This window comes from Procambarus clarkii, chromosome 69 (genome assembly GCF_040958095.1).
Source record: "Procambarus clarkii isolate CNS0578487 chromosome 69, FALCON_Pclarkii_2.0, whole genome shotgun sequence".
Lineage (NCBI taxonomy): Eukaryota > Metazoa > Arthropoda > Malacostraca > Decapoda > Cambaridae > Procambarus > Procambarus clarkii.
In genome coordinates this window covers 16026879-16049026 of record NC_091218.1, presented here as the reverse complement: position 1 = coordinate 16049026, position 22148 = coordinate 16026879, and the positions used below count along the sequence as shown (strand labels likewise).

The window sequence follows — 22148 nt, the reverse complement described above, 5'->3', positions numbered from 1 at the left end:
GCACCAACACGTACAGGATGAGTATGGGGGCGTGCACAATAAACTACCTCTTGCTGGATGAGTATTGGGTGCAGAATAAACAACCTCCTCCACTGCTACCAACAGGATGGGTATGGGGTCCTCTGCCATCCACAGGCAATTGTCTAAAATATAGTTGTTTAACACTGGCAGAGAGCTATAGGTTCTGCTATTATTAAAGCAATTTGTTTGATAGACAGTTTGATCACAAGCAATTTATTTCTGAGGCCGCTGTTGTATGTCCTGGGTGTTCAGAGTTGGATTATGGCAAGCGCCTGAATCGAGTGATGACATACAACTCATTTCTATATTGATAATTGTCTTATAATACCATTTATGCTACATTTTCTTCGTAATTTCAAAGTTATGCAAATTACTATAATTCATCATATAGTTTATACCTGGATTGTACCTTTAGTATACACGAAGTCGGCTCTGAGAGTTCCTTTACTCCTCAAACCTGTCCTGGGGGCTAGGCTTGCTTGACTTGATAACGTGGTCTAATAAGCTTGGATTTATTTTATTAACATATTTGGGTATATCTGCATTTATGCAGCTGCTGTATGACTATATAAAGGGTTACATAGTGTCAAGCTTCATGATGCTAAAATTGCCATTGCACAGGATAGTCATACAAGGTCATATGATCAGTAGTCTCCAGTAACAAATTTTTAGATGCATTATGAGGATGTCGAGAACAGAGTGGCCTGCAGGCCCTACCTATTTCCCTGCAACCCGCTTGGTCCAACAGTTCTTACAGGAAGTTGTCCGATCGTTTCTTGAACACGTCCACTTTTGTTCCGGCAATATTTAGGTTTGTTGGGAGGATATTGAATAGTCGAGGACCTCGGATGTTTATGCAGTGTTCTCTGATATGACGGTTATCTTCTTGAGATGATTTCGGGGCTTTTTAGTGTCCCCTCGACCAGGCCTCCACCCCCCAGGAAGCAGCCCATGACAGCTGACTAACACCCAGGTACCTATTTTACTGCTAGGTAACAGGGGCATAGGGTGAAAGAAACTCTGCCCATTGTTTCTCGCCGGCGCCTGGGATCGAACCCAGGACCACAGGATCACAAGTCCAGCGTGCTGTCCGCTCGGCCGACCGGCTCCCTGACACCTCTTCACTGGTTCTGTAATTTCTGTAATATCGTTTGCTCCAATGTATTTTACTGTGCAAATTTGGGACCTGGCCTTGCATTAACTTCCATGTATTTATTATGCGATACCTGTCTCGTCTCCTTTCCAGACAGTACATTTTGAGAGCTTTGAGACGGACTCAATAATTAGGTGTTATATCGCGTCTCTGCGCCCCGGATAGGTTCTCTCTATTCCCTCTATTTTAGAAATCTCGTCTGCTTTGGAATATTTATGGCGAGTACCATAAAGTACTTGCAACAAATATTACATGGCATACACAAAGCTTTTATCATTCATAAAAGCATTCATTTTATATATTTACATTTAGTGTGAAGAGAAGTTGAGAATAATTAGAGGTCAAAATATTACCATTGGCCATTATGAGCCAGAAAACCAAGAAACCTCCTTGAATTAAACATGAAAGTTCAGTTTTTTCTTCTCTAAACTGCCACTAAATTTGGGGATTCATGTAGGACCCAAGAGTTAAAAGCCCAATCCAGGACACAATGTCATCTACATCTGTGAGTCACCGCAGTGGCATTGGCATCAATTTCACGTGAGAACACATTTCCAACGTCCATTTCTTTCTCGGGGACAAGAAAATAAATAATTCGGCATTCTGTTCAAAAGCTAAAAAAATTTTTAGTGTAGCTAAAAATATATGACTACTCATCCATAAAGCTTAAAGTAGAGAACATACGGTCATTGTATAACTCACTTGGGTGATCTAATAAGAAAAAGTCTTGGAAATGTTTTAATATAAAAATTGATACACAAATTTAAATAAGATTGAAATATTGAATTTTAGCCCTATAGTATATATATATTAAATCTGTCTCGGAGGGCACTAGAACACACACGTGGTAGGAATATTAGTAACGAGAAAAATATGATCAGTGGCCTTGTGGAAATATGTCAACGCTTTGGTGACTGAGCATTCTGCCAGTATCACAACCACAGCAAGAAACACAATTAAAATCTAATGGTTTCTAATTAAAACCTTCAGTATTTTTAAGCAAAAAATACAGAATGTATATATAACTCAAGTATCACAAGAACTATAAACAAAATCGTATCACTTTCCACATCACTGTACAAATATCAGTAAGCAGACTCGGTAATAAGTAAGGAATACATACTTCAAGAAACCATATAAAACCCAGTCCTTAACTGTACTGTATAGTTTATGCTGATATAGTGGTTCCTTTTAGTAGTGACTGACTCCACGTATACCATAGTGGAAACCAAAGAACACAGCACACTTCATCCCATATTACTCAGATTTTCATTTGTAATTTAAATAAATAAAACAGCTGCAGAATGGTGTATCCAGATTCATTCTGGATACTGTACATAAGAAATGTCCCAAGTGTAACTGGACTCATTTGGGAAAAAACAATTAAAATAATCTTACCCCAACCTAATCAAATAGCCTGGATATACAGCAAGCTTATCTCGTCCCTCAGTAAGTGGAAGAAATAGTGTTAGCTTGAGCATCCATAAATGATAAGAGTTGTACAAGTATGAAAACGGCTCATTACCTAACACCACGCTGTGGATCCAACCAGCCTCGCCTTCATTTCACTTCAAAATCCACCTACCTTTAAGACTTGTAAAAATTTTTACACCCTTCAGTTTTGCCTGGTTTACGTCTAACCTTACCCATATGAACAATACACAATAAGCACAGCATAGTCTACAGGGGGTAGTCAAATCATTATAACAGTAATGCAAAAAAAAAAAAACCTTATTAAAGCTTCAAATGGATCAAGACTATAGATAAGCGGTGATAAATTGCCTGTCTGCAACTTGTACCCGTACAACACTATGAATTGAACTATAAAATCTTCACCTATGCAAAGAGATTAACTATACTGTAATACGATAAACGAATCTTAAGAATAAAAACTAGGTTTTGACCTCAATTACATTAAGTTTTAACCCTGAATAACGGGGAAAAATTTGACTTCGGTGCTGTTGTTTAAATACTACACCACTGGTCAGGGAACAGTAGAAATTGTGCTACATATTATCAAAATTACTGTGGTACTGAAATTAAATGTGTTGTCCCTTAAGATATGAACCCATTCTGATGGGATCCATTTAGAAGGTTTCCCTCCCACATAGCTACTGAGTGCCCAGTATAAGGTGAAAATAAAAAGGCACTCACAAAGTCTCCTATTATCCTAAAACAGAAGTTACAATTACTGCAACATATTATAATTCTCAGATGTTTAAATTTAGTCACAGTTAAACACACGAGCACTGATTTTTGCTAAATGTGATGATAGTCTTGCTCAGCCTGAAAGAATGAACTTTCTGAAAGAATCCTGAAAGAATGAATTGCTTTCAACTATAAATAAAGATCTTGCACACTTAAAACTGATTGCATGGACACAATTCTGAATTATAAATGCTAGTTTTTGCCGCTTAAATTAAATATTGCTCATCAACAAAAAGATAGAGTACAGTATTACAGTACTCTACTTGACAACCTCATCACTCCCCAGAGTACAGTATTACAGTACTCTACTTGACAACCTCATCACTCCCCGGAGTACAATATTACACTACTCTACTTGACCCATTAATGTCAAGTAGATTAATGCACATTAATCTCCAAAGTACAATAATTTTTAAATAAACTTTCATTCTTTAAACTGTAGAAGCTTGACACTCAAAGTACCTTGTTGAGTATTAATGCTGTTTTATGTGACATTTATTGCATAGGTGCCTTTTAAAGTTCTGGCACTTAAAATTGCTGTATTTACATTGACACTACAGTAAATTGTTTAAAAGTTTATAAATACACCTAAAATGGCAATTTTTACAAACTAATCTTACACTTTCATACAACATACAGTATGTAAAAGTCTGGGGCCAGATTCACGAAGCAGTTACGCAAGTACTTACGAACGTGTACATCTTTCCTCAATCTTTAACGGCTTTGGTTACATTTATTAAACAGTTTACAAGCACGAAACCTTCACAATCAACCATTGTTATTGTTATAAACAGCCTCATGGTGCTTCAGAGCTCATTAATTGTTTAATAATTGTAAACAAAGCCGCCAAAGATTGAGAAAAGATGTACAGGTTCGTAAGTGCTTGCATAACTGCTTCGTGAATCTGGTCCCTGGATCTATCTATGCATGTAGAGATATACAGTACAGCAGTGATGGATTAATCCAGTGACATTATTAAGTTGACATTAGCGGGGTGTCATCAATGGGTGCGTGTAATGAAATCTCTATCTTTAGAGGGAGAAGTCTTGTGAATACAATAACAAGTAATGGTTACCAATCTTGTCTCATCGCTGGTACAAGTTGGGTTACAAGAAAACATAACTTATTATTTACATGTTAGCCCAGTCAATCAAACAACAGTTATTAATTACAGATTTGTTCAAGATAGCAAAATGCACAAATAATCTCAAGAATGAACCCCAAAGATCCAACAGGGAATGCTAATACAGTAAATTCATTCTGGGTCAACGCTGAAATGGTACAGACTCTGCGGTTAGAAGACGCAGCCATCAGGGTGAAGTGTGCACGATAATAATGCAGAGAACATGTTGTCGACATGAATATAAATACAGACAACTTGTAAGTCTCATCTGTCATTAAATGATATGTCAATTTTGAGGATAATGATCATAGTAATACTGTACATTATAAATTCTGATAAAAAAGAAAAAAGCGCCAAACATATATTGAAGATAGGAAGTATCCACAACTACCTAGTGGGCACAATATCCAAGAGCAATGCCATTTTAATGCCAAATCAACATCGTCAACACTGATAACATTGATTCAGCTTCAAATCAACATCTCTATTGGATATTGTGCCCACTGGGAAATTCTGAAACTTGAATGGCAAGATGCAAACTTCCTGTCTGGTTAAATAAAGAGAGAAACAAGGAAGGCTATGAGACCAATAATGGAGAAAATAACATGCATGATTATATTACACTGACAATAAATACAGTAATGAAAGTTAAGTTAATAGCAAAACAAGAATAACCAATACGGTATTTCCTCGACTTACATCTAGGATTAAATCCTGGAAATCAGGGAACTTAATTGAAAGGACATAAGTAGAAACTTATTTCTGCAGAATAATCAATGGTATATAGTCAGGATGGCATTGCTCAGAAAAGATAAAAAGTTCAAATAATATCCAAAAATATCTAAACATGGTAAAATACAGAATTAGTATAATACATTCGTGCTTACTAGACACAGCAGCAGTGTGTTAAGGGCTTAGTGTGGGGTGAGTGCTACTTATATAGTTCCTGAAGCAAAGAGGCAGGACTGTCTGACTTTTCACCTGCTTTGGAAAGGGATCTCTCTCTATTTTACTTTCTTTTCCCCCTGGACTCCTTGTAAGCATTGTTGATGGTTAGGTGTCCGAGATCTTTTGTGGTGTTTTCTTTCCCCCATTTGAAAATATTTATCCAGACACATCTGGGGAAGGTTTTCTCTTCTCATGCTCCAGCTCCTTATGGATCACCAACAGATTTTCCTGTTGTCTTATAAATTCTTTTCGTTGATATTTAAGGTGAAGCAAGTCATATGGACACCACGTAACACAATCAATTTAGCCATGTTAGCTTCATCAAATCCAGTTTTTTATTACTTATATTTTCATTTCATTTAGCACATTTGTATAAAGTAAGGACATAAATAAAATTCAAGGGTTGTAAATTGATAATCGTGTAAAAGGCCAATGGACATAAATTGCAAGGAATTAGAGGGATGACAGTTTAGCATTTAATGAAACAAGGAATTCTATGTTAAAGCAATGATAATGACTGAGCATGACCTCTTCCCCCTACCTTCCTCTCATCTCAATACCAACATCCTGGAACACCCACAATATGGTGCAATTTTCTAATATTCAATGCATTACTTTCAATCACCAATAAAAGAGAGTTTACAGTATTACAATATTATTTAGTATTTATTACCCATTAATTAACATGTCATTTCCTGAAAGTAATTAACATACCAACAATATTGTACATTGCACCAATGTCTTGTACATTTGTTGCATCACATTCCGTGCCAGATAACCGGTGTTCAGTTTCTATCATGATACATTACTCGGAATTGTAAACCTGTAGCTAGCCTTCACCCATGGTCTGTGCTGCAGCCCATCACAATACAAATGACAAAAATAGCTGCTAGATTGTATTAATATATACTGCTACTGTACTTCACTTCTAGATTACACTAAGCTGAGTAGCGCTCCTAAAATCTCACCCGATGCTCTTTAGTAGCCGAGAGCCTTCATCGGAATGAATACAACCCATGGTTTCTAAAACTTTAGAACAGTATATATAGTATTAATGCAGACATTTCAAGATTTCCTTCAGGGTGTTATTTAACCTACCTCAAATCTAGTCTTCCATATAAAGTTATATGTAGGCCTACAGTCCAAAAAATTTAAACAAATGTTCAGCATAAATTATAGACTTAATTTGGTTTTGAAAACTCCATACAGATAGAAAAGTGAAAATGCTACCTGAGGCTAAACTAGCTGTCGCAGTGGTCACTAGTCAATATGGTTAAACTAGCTGTCACAGTGGTCACTAGTCAATATGGTTAAACTAGCTGCCGCAGTGGTCACTAGTCAACACTGTTAAACTAGCTGTCGCAGTAGTCACTAATCAATATGGTTAAACTAGCTGCCGCAGTGGTCACTAGTCAACACTGTTAAACTAGCTGTCGCAGTAGTCACTAGTTAATATGGTTAAACTAGCTGTCACAGTGGTCACTAGTTAATATGGTTAAACTAGCTGTCACAGTGGTCACTAGTTAATATGGTTAAACTAGCTGTCACAGTGGTCACTAGTCAATATGGTTAAAATAGCTGTCACAGTGGTCACTAGTTAATATGGTTAAACTAGCTGTCACAGTGGTCACTAGTCAATATGGTTAAACTAGCTGTCGCAGTGGTCACTAGTCAATATGGTTAAACTAGCTGTCGCAGTGGTCACTAGTCAATATGGTTAAACTAGCTGTCGCAGTGGTCACTAGTCAATATGGTTAAACTAGCTGTCGCAGTGGTCACTAGTCAATATGGTTAAACTAGCTGTCGCAGTGGTCACTAGTCAATATGGTTAAACTAGCTGTCACAGTGGTCACTAGTTAATATGGTTAAACTAGCTGTCACAGTGGTCACTAGTCAATATGGTTAAACTAGCTGTTGCAGTGGTCACTAGTCAATATGGTAAAACTAGCTGTCACAGTGGTCACTAGTCAATATGGTTAAACTAGCTGTCGCAGTGGTCACTAGTCAATATGGTTAAACTAGCTGTCGCAGTGGTCACTAGTCAATATGGTTAAACTAGCTGTCGCAGTGGTCACTAGTCAATATGGTTAAACTAGCTGTCGCAGTGGTCACTAGTCAATATGGTTAAACTAGCTGTCACAGTGGTCACTAGTTAATATGGTTAAACTAGCTGTCACAGTGGTCATTAGTTAATATGATTAAACTAGCTGTCACAGTGGTCACTAGTCAACACTGTTAAACTAGCTGTTACAGTAGTGACTAGTCAACACTGTTAAACTAGGTACCATGGTGGTCACTTGTCTAGTTAAACTAGCTAACCACAGTGGTTACTAGTCATCAATATTAAACTAGTTTTTACAATGGTCACTAGGCCATACTCTTTAGCTGTCACAGTGGTCACTAGGCCATACTCTTTAGCTGTCACAGTGGTCACTAGGCCATACTCTTTAGCTGTCACAGTGGTCACTAGGCCATACTCTTTAGCTGTCACAGTGGTCACTAGGCCATACTCTCTAGCTGTCACAATGGTCACTAGGCCATACTCTTTAGCTGTCACAGTGGTCACTAGGCCATACTCTCTAGCTGTCACAGTGGTCACTAGGCCATACTCTCTAGCTGTCACAGTGGTCACTAGGCCATACTCTGTCACAATGGTTACTAGGCCATACTCTTTAGCTGTCACAGTGGTCACTAGGCCATACTCTTTAGCTGTCACAATGGTCACTAGGCCATACTCTTTAGCTGTCACAGTGGTCACTAGGCCATACTCTTTAGCTGTCACAGTGGTCACTAGGCCATACTCTTTAGCTGTCACAATGGTCACTAGTAAACACTGTTAATCCAGCTGCCACAATGCTTCCTTAATTGTACTATCATTTGCATGTGAAAGATTACCCTTATTAAAAAGCAGAACACTGCAAGTAACAACAAAAACTCAATTCACATGCAATTAAATATGAATATTTAATAAATTTTAGTCCAAATTAAATGTTTTTTTTGTATAATGAATATCTTTCTTTGGCTGAAGAAGCTGGGGCAGCAAAAATACATACAATGAAGTATCCCAGTAATTGAACAATTCCATTTTCTGTTTACTTTCACCAATACAGTGTTTGATCAACATAAAAAGAAAATGGCAGTCATAAATAAGCAAAGTATACAGTATAAATACAACACAACAGATGGCACGGCATCTTGTTATCCCACAGTTACGTTGCAGCGATTCTCTTTGTTTCACGAATCTCTGTTGATCTCGTATTTGTCCACAGTCTTAAGAAAAGATCTTATAAAAATATTATAGTTATAAGAAAATGTGCCAGTCATTCAAAAATGGAATCTCAGTCTTAATGAATCTTATATGAAATATGACTGATATTTCGTAAACAATAAGGTCTACAGACCAGGCAACATGGATGATGTTCACTGCCCTCGGTCAGTCAACTTATGCACCACTGACTCTGGCAAGTAACTGGATGGGTGGGTGGCTGCATGGATACAGCCTCACCCTTCGCTATGGGAGACCTCAACAAGTGCCCAACAGGGTTTTCCAAACCATACTACTACTGTGGTTTTCAGAATAACCATAATTATAATTTACTCTTAAATATATACTGTATATAATAAAATAAAATATTTTTGTTGCCTGTCAAAACAAGCATTGAAGTTATAATCTTTGAGAAACATCTGTCAAGAAAATATCACGGAAAAGGAAAATCTATACTAAAGGAGAGGATTCTTTGCAATATAGTTCCGAAGTCAGCATTTTTGCTGGTCGGTATAAAACAATTGAATTACGTAATTTAAATATGCAAAAGAGGTACCTGACAGCCGAGTGGACAGCGCTTTGGATTCGTAGTCCTGAGGTTCCGGGTTTGATCCCTGGTGGAGGCGGAAACAAATGGGCAGAGTTTCTTTCACCCTGATGCCCCTGTTACCTAGCAGTAAACCTAGGCCTGTTACCTAGCTGTCTAACTGGGAGTTAGACAGCTGCTACAGGCTGCTTCCTGGGGGGTAACAGAAGGGAGGCCTGGTCGAGGACTGAGCCGCGGGGACGCTAAGCCCCGAAATCATCTCAAAATAACCTCAGAAGCACCTCTTTAAAGCTATACTAAAGGAGTTGATTCTTTGAAATAGTTCCTTTGTCAGCATTTTTGCTGGTAAATACAAAACAACTAAATTATGTAATCTAAATACCCAATAGAAGAGGTTCCTTCAGAAGGACCTCTTAAAAAGGTGGCCATTGTTACCTAACTTAATCAGCCAGTTACATAAAAAAATATAAAGCAGAAATTATCAAAACTAGCTTAATGAGCTGCAGCTGCACCTTTAACTTCAAATCCCATTTATAGACAATCTTATGTAATGTCTCCTCATATCACTCGGTCTCTGATTATATCAATACATACTATTAAAATATGAATGTAAGCAATAATAAAGTTTGACATGATGTATTAAGTGCTAGGGCAATATTCTACCTAAATATATAAATTTGTTATCTACCAATTTGTAGGAAACAGTGAACAAGAACAACAAAAATCTACATACAGCAGTGACTACAGCATAGGAACCCAAGTTCTTTATTAAGTTACGATACCACAACCAGCCATAAGGTCTCTGCTTAATGGCAGTCGTGGCATCTGAAAATGTATCATAATCATATTTTGCTTTTATCACCTTTATGTGAGGCAGAGCAAACTTTAAAATGGTCTAATATCACATAGCCCTTCATTTTCATCTAAGCAAAGAAAATTTCAAAGCACCACATTAAAAATTGTTGACTGCTCATTAACACTTCGGCGATGTGACCTATCCACATGTTCCCGAGCATAAACATTCTGGCCCTCCCACCACATTGCTCACGGGCTGCTCAGTGATGGGAAGTTTTATAACCACCATTTCACATTTTCTCAATTATTTGTCGGTTTATAGCTATAAATTTGGTATCAAAATCTTCGCAAATATTTCGCATCTGGAGTATAGATGCAAAAACAATAGCGTATTTATAATAATTTATGTTCTTCTCCACACATTGCCGACTGTAAACATAGGGCACTGTCTGGGTCCTGCTCAGCAATGCATAAAAATGTTTACAATCATTTCACCTTTTCTCAGTTATTTGTTGTGTTATAACTATAAATTTTATATCAAAATGTTCGCAAATGAATACTCTAGAGGACAGATGAAAAAAGTGTATAAATATATAATAGATTATGCATGACAGCAATGAATATATGAATGTTTTGTGAATAGCAATTAGATGACTCGTTTTAGCTTCATTGCAACGTTTACTGTCGGAGTGTGAATGACATGTTTTAGTGTCACTGGATCGCAAAAGTATTAACATTTGTACAACTAACGGCTATAACAAACTTTAGCAAAGTACAGAACTGTAATGTCATTTTACATTTTACTGTTTCCTGAAGTAAATCCTTAGCTCTATCTGAGAGCATGACATAGTGGAGATGAACAAGTTTTCACCAATGAAAAAACACACATGACCTTTAACAAACAATTTAAAAAATCACATTTGCCTACATATAAATATGACAGGATCTATTACTGGCTGGGCGATTCTCTACGACTTGCCCTTCTTGTAGCGGTGGCGGGCCTGCGCTTTGTTGTATCGAGGGTGGTGGCGGCGCTCTTCCCCATCACCACCTCCATCACCAGCTTTCTCTCTTGCTCCACTAACTCCATTTCTAGCATCACCATCATCCACACCTAGAGCAAAGTTCAATTAATATTTTACACATCAAAGGACTAGGTGAAAATTAGATTTTGAGTTAATATGAAAAAGCATTTTTTGAGCAAAACCATTCAGCTGGTATTTAAAGATTCCATTGTGTCCAGGACACAATGGAATTATGTCCAGGACACAATGGAAATTGTGGACATCCTAAACACAATGAAATTGTGTCCAGATTGATTGTGTCCAGGGCACAATGGAATCAAGGAGCTGAAGTTCAACCACTGCAAGCACAATTAGAGAAGTTCATACAAAATATTGCAGGAATTTTAAAGCATATCTGCAAAGTCAAATATATGCTAGGGAGTTAATGGAGAGTAATCAGTCTTGCCCCAGAATGCCTGGCAAGAGTACAAGCAACAATCATTCTAAACAATATTTTGGCACCACCACCACTAACAGTCAAATGAGCATTTTGCTGACTACTTGACCCATATTGTCCACCCATGTGCTACTCAACTTTAAAAAGTAATTCTGCACACAGGAGACGAGGGAAAAAATGTGAGGGAACAAGAGCAGCAGAATGATTTTGCTACAAAGGAAGTCTTGCACATTAAGCCAAAGTCTTATTTCTGAGCTATCACATTCAGCTTCTTCCATATTAAATATTTTGTATAAGCAAAGAAGAAAACATGCTAAATGGAGAAACTCATCTGGGTCAGAGAATAATGACTGAGGGAAGATGAAGGTGAAGTGCACACGATCCAAACAAATGAACAGGAGACGATGACACCAGCACAACCAACATTGACAAGACTCAGTGAGAGGGAGCAAAGTGCGCCTGGGGCCACATGCTGGAGACCCAAGTGAGGAATCTTTGGAAGGTTCAATTCAGTGAAGGTGCAGATGATCCACCAAAAAACCCGGAGTTCTAAATTGCCTGACAAGAAGATGGAAGCAAAGGTGGCAAATTTCCAGAATTTATATACCTTAAAGTTGGCAAAACTTGACCAATCTCCACAATAGATGCAAAACTGATAACTAATGCCGAGGCTCAATGACATAGACAAAACAAAAGTGTGATGCAAGAGCCAAGACTGAGTGACAATAGTACCCCGGTGAAAGGATGAAGTGCTATCTTTTGCAAGGAAACCCATGTTGGGATAAGAGACCCATGAATGAGTGTTCCTTACCAAATAAAATGAATCCCCAAAGCAAGGAATGAAACTTGCTAACTCTGTTACCTATAGAGAGCACAAGAAAAAAAATGGTCCTTTAAATCCTTAAAGGACCTTAAATCCTTAAAGGACCTTAAATCCTTAAAGGACAAAACCCTAACCTCTCTGGTGCCAAGAAAGCTAAACTTCTGCTGAGAAAGTAGACAGATTCCAACAGAGCACCAGAAGGAAGAATTTAAAAACTTAGACAAATGTAAAGATAAAAAACAAATGTTAAGGCATGAAACCTAACTTGAGGGGATGCATTAATGCTGGCCTATTTTGTATTCAGCAAGAACATCCTCTCCTTCAAGTCAGATAAAGAATGCCCTTACAGTTATCAGAGAGAAAAAGAAAAGAATTGGTTGAGGGCCAGGTGACTAGTAATTGCCATGCCATCGGATACTGGTGTCAAGAGGACACCTGGAGAAGCTGAATCTGGATTTCTGCCACTTGTCCCTTACACAGGTGGAGTTCAAACTACTACTTGTACAGAAATTCCAAACACATAGACTGGAGGAGAGCCTGGGCCTGCTCAAAAATCACAGTTGACTGATCTTCTGTGTGAGGTGACCTAAACCTAAGTAGGGTCAAAAGGACATGAGTTCATTTTGTTACTAAATGCCTCATATAGAGCTACTACTACTACTACTACAGAGGAAGGGTCATTCCTCGAGTCTTACTGAGAAGCCAAAGGAAACCCTGTGCCACAAGAAGGTGAAAAAGAAGGTTTTGCAGATATGCCCTTGTAATTCCTGTGAGTTAAAGAAGGGTCCTTTCACCCAGAGAAAAGAGAAATCACAAACACCTTGGAGGCTTGGAAAAGTTATGTATACCTGTGAAAGAGAAAGGAAATACAGAGCTTCCAACTTCCATCCCTGCACCCACTAGCACCTGCACGTCAATGGCCTGGAATATCTTAGGACTGATTTCCAGACCTGGTTTTGTATTCCTCCCACCTGAACCATTACCGGCTCTTCATCTCTATCAGCAGATCAACAGTTCGAGCTACACAGGTTCTCTACAGATATTTGTGTGTGGAGTTGTTAAGACTGTTGCATTCCCATTTGTATGGAATGCAAATGGTGATCCTCCTGCTTAGCAAAATTTGAACCTCATATCATTATCATTAAATGGCTTCAGCATTTTTGTTGTGCTCTGCGAGTTGTCATTACTGTCTGTGGTGGTGGTCAGGTAATTTTCCCCCTTGGTTGTTTATTTACCACTGCTATGTTGCTCTATTTCTGAATCCCCTTCACCTTGCCTCTATATTCTAAGGCTCACTTTGACCAGCTTCTCTGTTCGGAATTTCTAGAACAGTTTTATTGCCACCTGCAGTGGTTCTATTCAGGTAATATAAATAACAACAAAAATAAATAAGTAATATAGTTCATTATTTCATCTCTGTTACCCATAATTGTCAGAGGTCCTTACTGCCTTCAGTGTTAGTCACAGCACTCATAATAACTTTGGAAATCTGCTGGTGCTTACCTAAAAAGTCAAGTGGCGGCTCTAATAATGACTTGCGTTGATTTTGAATATACATTCTGTAGCCAAAGCCAAGGCCCAAGCCTAGGAGTGAAAACACGATAGTGACGACTGACTGGAGGACAGGGTGCTGGAAGAAGAAAGAAAAGATTTGTGGTTCAGTATGCACACTGCCTCTTAAAACTGTTACCATACACAGGCTTCACTCGAAAAGCTAGATTCAGTTGAGAAACACTAAAATGTGTCACCTTTATTTGTAGTTGGTAAAACATTCTCTACAAATAAAGTCACAACTTTGTACTCTACAACTAAATGTATATTTTAAAAAAATATTTTATATGTAGAATATTTTGGAATTTATATATGAATATTATACTGTAATTCTATATAGATTCTACATAGAATCTAAATTCGACATGGAATATATACAGTATGTAGAATATTAAAGAATATTTTATATAGAATATGACAGAACATTTTAAAAGAACCTGTTAGTTGTCAAGTAAAATTAGTCATGCAATGTGTTGGTCAGTTCTATATCAAAATAATATATAATAATGTAAAGAAAAAATATCTGATGCCACAAGAGCCTTTACAAGATGTCCTAATTTAGTGTCAAGGCTACGATATGATCTATTCCTTCTAAGTTGATTATATGACCATGGTCTTCAATCTGGAGGGGCCAGTCATTTATCAGCTAAACTCAGATGCCCACACAGGAACAAGTACCTTAGGGCCAGGAGAGGAGCAGAGAGACAGTATGAAAATGACATCGCGAGTAAAGCCAAGACCCAACCAAAACTGCTGCACAGCCACATCAGGAGGAAAACAAAAGGGAAGGAACAAGTGAGGAAACTGAGAAAAAGGGAGAACAGATACACAGAGAATGACAAGGAGGTGGGCGTAGAACTCAACAAGAAATTCCAGGTCTTCACAATAGAACAAGGAGAAGCCCCTGCACTAAATGAGGCAGCAGCAAACCAAAATTTGGTTTGCCACTGCCTCTGCAGTGGAGGAATTTGAGCTCACCAGTGATGAGGTCAAAAGGAATCTATTGGAGCTGAATGAAGGCCATTGGTCGTGACAGAATCTCACCATGGATACTAAAAGAGGGTGCAGAAGCACTAAGTGTGCAATCTCTGTGGTGTATAACAGGTCACTGAAAACAGGAGACCTACCGGAAAGCTGGAAGACAGCTAATGTAGTCTCTATACAGCATACAAAGAGGGTGACAGGCAAGAGGCACTGAACTACAGGCCAGTTTCCCTAACTTGCATACATGCAAGGTGATGGAAAAGATCGTGAGGAAAAGTCTCGTAGAACATCTGGAGGGAAATAGCTTTGTAACACACCACCAACGTGAGTTCAGAGATGGTAAATTATACCTCATAGGCTTAACAGAATTCTATGACCAAGCAACAAAAATCAGTCAAGAAAGAGAAGGGTGGGCAGACTGCATTTTCTTGGACTGTCAAAAAGCCATTGACACTACCCACATAAAAAGCTGTTACAAAAGTTGGAGCAACATGAAGGAGTAAAAGGTAAGGTGCTCCAGTGGATAAGGGAAACAGTGAGTAACTGTGAGGAGGGGAAGACATCAGAGTGGCAAGATGTTATCAGCAAAGTCCCACAAGGCACTGTACTTGGACCCATCCTGTTTCTAATCAGTATATGTAAACGATCTTCCAGAGGGTATAGACTCATTCCTCTCAATATTTCTTGATGATGAAAAAATTATGAGAAGAATCAAGACTGATGAAGATAGACAGAGATAACAGGACGACCTGGACAAATTGGATGAATGGTCTAGAAAATGGGTACTAAGGTTCAACTCAGGAAAGTGTAAAGTAATGAAATTAGGCAAAGGGAGCAGGAGGCTGAACACAAGGTACCACTTGGAAGGTGAAATCCTGCACAAGTCAAATAGAGAGAAAGATCTGGGGGTTGATATCACACCAAACCTGTCCCCAGAAGCCCACATCAAAAGGATATCATCAACGGCATATGCTAGATTGTCCAACATAAGAACTGCCTTTAGAAACTTGTGTAAGGAATCATTCAGGACCTTGTACACCACTTCTGTCAGACCAATCCTCGAGGCAATTCCTAGCTAAACACAAGACAAAGTTAGAGAAAATTCAGAGGTATGCCACCAGACTAGTCCCAGAACTGAGAGGTCTGAGCTACAAGGAAAGGCTAAGGGAGCTAAACCTCACGTCCCTGAAAGACAGAAGAGTAAGGGAAGACTTGATAACCACCTACAAAATTCTCAGGGAAATAGACAGTGTGGGCAAAGACAAACTATTTAGCATGGGTGGAACATGAACAAGGGGACACAAGTCGAAACTTGGTACCCAAATGAGACAATAGAAAGAATTTCTTCAGTGTCAGAGTAGTTAACAAATGGAATGCATTAAGAAGCAATGTGGTGGAGGCTGACTCCATACACAGTTTCAAATGTAGATTTGATAGAGCCCAATAGGTTCAGGAAACTGTACACCAGCTGATTGGCAGTTGACAAGCGGGACCAAAGAGACAAAGCTCAACCCCCGCAAGCACAACTAGGTGAGCACAATTGTTCTGTGCCCAATAGAAAGTTCAGCACTATACTCTAATTCTTCAAAGACAGCATGTTCAAATAATACTTTTTACTTCCCAGCACAGGTATTCTTTTTGTTTTGACCTATCTCTTTCTATTCTAACTGTTCTACATCAATTTTCAGCCTTTAGTAAACAAAATAATATAAAAATACATATTCATACACTCAGGTTCTTCTTCAGAAAATTGCCTTCTGAGAGATCACAAAATGAAAATGAAAAGGTTCTTGGCAAATTTGGTAATGATGTTAGGTCTTCAATACTGTACAATACTGTAATAAAAAATTACATTTCAAAAGAATACGCATGTAAAAAAAAAAGTGAAAAAGTTACACAAGCATATATAGAAACCTTACTGTGAGGATTGCTTCCTTGGCAATGATTGCATCTCCTACCACCACCAGCACTCCCAGGATTAGTCCAATGCCTGCACCTACCCACGGCGTCTGCTGATCTACCTGTAAAATTACAATCAATTACAACCTAACTCAAATGTTTGTCTTTCTATAATACATTTTTCATTAATTAAAGGCATTCAAAGATTTATAAAATGAAGAGAAAAAAACAATCCCTGGTATAGGCCAAAAATGTATAAAGTACAGGGTGGTGTGATGTTTGCTTGTTTCCTTGGGAATTGAGGGAGTTCTACCTCTCTGTTCGGCTTTCGTTTGAACATTGCTTACCTAGTGGGGGGGTCTGTTTTGTTACGCCTACCTTTCTGGGTGCCTACCTTACCTTTACCTTACCTTGGAGTTTTTCCGGGGCTTAGCGTCCCTGTGGCCCGGTCATCGACCAGGCCTCCTTATTGCTGGACTGGTCAACCAGGCTGTATGAAATGACTGCTCGCAGCCTGACGTATGAATCACAGCCTGGTTGATCAGGCTGGTCGATGGCAGATAGTGTAAACCCCCAACCACAGAGGAATTTTTCCAGGGCCATTGCTCCCTATGCCTCTCTGAGGGGACCAGGTTCTGGCTCGTGGTCCCTGGTAGGCAGAACTCCATTGACTAAAGCCCTGGTCTAATGTATCACATATTAGCCCGATAGCTCCAGGGAGCCGTAAGGGCTCCCCTCAGAAAATGTATACTTTGGCTTTATTAAAGTCAAAATATTGCACCAATGAATCAGCAATAGATGCTGAAGCTCAGAACATTTTTGGTTTTATAGTTTTGGTGGCCTCATAAAGCCAAAATGTACTGACTTCACAAGTAGGTAACCCCTGACATTTGGGTAGCCTAGAGCACATCCTTAGGTCTGGAAGTGTTAACACTTTCGCTGACCAATCACACATATTCCATCACAGAACCAAAATTTGGAGAGTGCATGATGATGCAAATGGCATCATTAATTTAAACATTTGTAAAAATTTCATTTATCGTCTGAATACTATGGGACTTGTTTTAAAATGCACGCCAACGTCTGCCCATTCTCTGTAGACTCAGTGGCATCCTGGCCCCTGCCGTGTGGGCGCCCACTCACGCTGGAGGCTCACTGTTCTCCTGACCTCGCTCGTGACAGCCACGGCCTCCTCTCAACTCGTAAAGTTCCTCATTCCGGTTATTTTATCTCAGGTACTGTATTTGTTGTTACCAGCTTTATAAACACTGCAAATTGACTTTCAGATGGATACTGATAAAGAACAGATCCAATCCATGACAAAAGCATTAAATGAAATACATATGAGGGAAAGTTATTGAGTGTTTGTAGAAAGTATAGATAAGTGAGACTTATACAGTATGTTCTCAGGTATATGTAAATATCCCTGTTTAGCATTCTATTGTGAAAAATTTGATACCAAATTGAATGACATAGTATGAAAATTGAAGTGAGAAAGCTGAAGAAGAGTGTAAACATTGGAGTGAGGGTGTGTGCTCACGGGCAATGCTCGGCCGACCTTGCGGTGTGCGGAAGGTCACCCGCTGGGCCAGCAAAAGTGTTAAAACTGTTATTCTGTTTGCCAAAACTAGTTAATAATCCTGTATAAATAAATTCAGTTTGCATCTTTTTTTTTTATTTATATATACTTACAAGAGTTCTTACGTCATTCTTCTAAAGCCACTAGCACGCATTGCATTTCAGGCAGGTCCTTAATCGTAATTTTTCCCGCAATATGACCTGCCACTTCGTTTAACCACCAGGTACCCATTCACTGCTGGATGAACAGTGGCTACAGTTAAGGATTGGCATTTAGTCAATCCTCCCAGGCCAGGATACGAACCCAGGCCAAACCGCTCACGAAGCACCAGACGAGTTTTACCACTGCGCCACGGGGACTGATAATTTGGCAAACAGGTCTATTGCTGTTTGAATTCCGTTGTATGTTCCCTTTCTTACCTTTTGTTGGCGAGTCATTTCTCTGTTAGCTCGCAACACACACTCCAGTAAGGTAGGGTCGTTCTGCAACTGGGAAGCACGACGGTAAGACTCCAATGCCTGCGCAAAGTGACTAGTAGCAAACTCAACCTCTCCCCGACGAAAATATCCCTGTAAAATGAAAGAAATATGGATTAAGATATCTAAACAAAAGTTGTTCTAGTTTGTTCAAGAATTACAGTTGTTTCATATTTATTATTAATAATAATGAAGCCTGGTTGACCAGACCACCAACCAGGAGGCCTGATCAAAGATTGGGCCACGGGGACTTTGATTCCAGGAATAAATGTCAATGGCTGTAAATTAAGTTTTATTGTATGAAATAAAAGATACTGTACTGTAGTTATGTACTGTACAGTATCACTAATGTATATTTTAAATAAAGATATATCATACATAAAACATACATGGTTCCATATAAATGATGAAATTGTTGAAAAGTGTCTATGTGCTTTTAAGAGAAGTACATACTGTATGTTAAAAAACCTATTTTTTTTTCTGGATATGGTAAGAAACCATTGAAAGGAATGTCTGGAGGTTGGTTTGATCACATGTTGGTACAGTACTGTTTAAAATAAAATTATATGGTAAAAGAGTAACTCAATCTCATACACAGGCCTCCCTGACAGGAGGCCTGGTTAAGAGAGCATGGCTCTCTCAGGTGACCGATTGATTGATGAAGATTAAGACATCCAAGAGGTGTCACAGGCATGAGTAGCCCAAAGGTGGTAGATATTTGGAGCGAATGTGAACTTTGGTCGTGAAGGTTACAAGTTTTTGTGCTTCCAAATATATAGCTGGGGATGAGGTGAAGGTGAAACACGGAAATTATTGACTAATAGGACCACTGCAGCTTACAATCTTCATGTTTGTATTTTAGCCAGAGCAGTATATTGTATATTTCAACGTGTTCTTGTGGATGACAGTGTAATTTGGCTCGGTTTAATTGATTGATAAATAAATAAAAAATTTAGAATTTTTTGTCACCAAAATTTTGACAGCAAATCTACCATATCTGAAAGTTACAAACCTTTGCCCACCCAGGATCAAGTCGAATAGCTTCATTGGCATCTTCAAGTGCATGGTAGTACTGCTGAAGTTTGAGGAAGGCATAGGAACGATTACTGTAGAGCTGCGGAGAGGAACTTTCAATCTTGATGGCATGTGAATAATGTATTATGGCCTCTGCATAATTGCCAGCACGAACACACTCATTTCCTCTTTCACGTAATTCGGTCACCTATAAATCAATATACATACAGTAGTAATATAGTAATATCGTAAGAACATAGGAATATGGGAAAGGTCAATTGATCTGGGAAAGGCAGCTTCAATTTATAACAAACCAAACTCATTTATGTAGAAGTCTATCCTACTCATGATACTATCCAGCATCCCCCTATCTACAATATATGCAAGTGAAATTTCTCTGTAAATATTAATAAATTAGCAACAGACACTACTGTATCTGTAAGATGCTCTTTTGTTGCGCAGAGTGGGTAAACTCATTTACATCAATAACCACCATTGATAATTTATGTTGGAATATGATTTTATAGTCTATATCCATTGCAATCACAACCCTTTAGTTAGATTGGGTTAGATGGGCTCTAGTTACACAATTCTATTGAAAGTTAACTTTTTGCTCTTTCAAACTATATAATACAGTATTAATATTTATTAATGAGAATGTTGCTTGTTCTGCAAAAGGTCTCTAGTGTAATCATTGCATGGGAAAATTTTTACCCATTATAGTTTTGTTAGCCTTAAGCCCATGAGGTCATACTCATGTACACAACTCACAACCTTCAGAAAGCAGCAGCCATGGAGGTGGCAGGATAAGGAGTAGAGATAGAACTCTGAGTTAGGAGACTAATCATTTAAGAATGTCAGGTAAGCTTGGTAACACACAGAAATCACAATTGCGTGATGCATCAAATGAACAAATCCACAAAGGCCGTGACGAGGATTCAGTCGATTAAGGCAGCATCTGGGATGCTCTTGGACGCAGGTTTGAATCCTCGTCACGGCCCTTGTGGATTTATTCATAAGCTTGATAATAGCTTTATGGGGTTCTGGGAGTTCTCCTACTCCTCAAGCCTGACCCAAGGCCAGGCTTGACTTGTGAGAGCTTAGTGTAACAGGCTGTTGCTCTGAGCAGCCCGCAGGCCCATATATCCACCACAGCCGGGTTGGTCAGGCACTTCATGAAGAAAACTATCTAGGATGTGAACAGTTTTCCTAGCTTTGACAGTGGTACTTAAGGCAAGTAAGAATGAGGCACTTAAGAGCTGAGGTAACATAGATCATCTGCAATACCTTCTAAACATTAAAAGAAATCCCAACATTTTTGAGAAACATAAAAATTTTTTAAATGTGAGGTCTTTAGGACAACAGCAAGCGAATGTAATTGGAAAGATATCAATAATGGATTGAAGCTAGAAAGTCCTTTCAAAATCAAGCTAATTCCGTGCAGCCTTGTTAATGGTTTCTTCATAATTAACATAAAATTAATAAAATGCCAGTTAGGCTTGCAAGAAAAACATTCTGCAACAACAGGGCAACATTATTTAGCTCATATATACACAAATTAAGTAGAAGGCCCGTGTGCTGGACGGAAAAGTAATGTCCAAACAATCAGTGTTAAGATCAGAGAAGCAATTAACATTCAATGGAGCACCTCTCACATAGGAGGGAACTACACGATCCCTGCTCAATAAACACCTCAAACTAATGATAACCAATTAGCAAGAGACTGAAAACTTCTGCAGCTTGTTCCGAAAGATTTACCAGTTAACTGTCTGCTTACATACATACGCTGCACGTGGTAATTTATCCATTTTTAACTCACTTTCTCAGTATTTGTTGACATCTTCGATCGGCCGTGTTTATCTCTAGTGAGCCGAGGCTACGGAAGCAATACAATTTTCAGGTAAAGTTCAGTCACGTGGGTAATATTTGCTTCAAATTCTTCACTTTTAAAAATATATATAAGGATATATTTGTATATTAATACTCAGTGGCTTTGTTTTACTGCCTTTGCAAGAATGTAAAAATATCAATGATATGTACTCTCATAAACCCAATGAACGTTCTTGTATAATTAAATAAATAAAAAATAAATTTTTACAATGCACAAATAATTCTTGCTTAATAATTCAAGGCTAAACAGTTTTGGTCCGATTCCCTAACACCACTGCAGAATACGAAATTACCAATAAATAAAAACCTCCAACAGAATCCCCACGACAAATTAAACACGCCAGAACATGACAAATTTAACAAGATATCGCAACAAACGACAATAAAAACCTGCACAACACAAGAATATAT

General features: G+C 38.5%; 2 protein-coding genes across 2 annotated transcripts in view; one reads left to right on the top strand and one right to left on the bottom strand.

The window, feature by feature from the left end:
• The window catches only part of LOC123772155 (patatin-like phospholipase domain-containing protein 4), a 54605-nt gene that overhangs the window by 2286 nt on the left and 30171 nt on the right, over nucleotides 1-22148 (top strand). The gene's annotated exons all lie outside the window — the stretch shown is intronic.
• Nucleotides 1900-21792, bottom strand: LOC123772270 (small glutamine-rich tetratricopeptide repeat-containing protein beta). The gene is made up of 6 exons (XM_045765356.2): nucleotides 21667-21792; nucleotides 19846-20055; nucleotides 18777-18926; nucleotides 16799-16900; nucleotides 13848-13974; nucleotides 1900-11174 (listed from the first exon to the last, which is right to left on the bottom strand). Exons 1-6 carry the CDS (start codon nucleotides 21685-21687, stop codon nucleotides 11029-11031), a joined length of 756 nt encoding a protein of 251 aa, XP_045621312.2. The 5' UTR covers nucleotides 21688-21792; the 3' UTR covers nucleotides 1900-11028.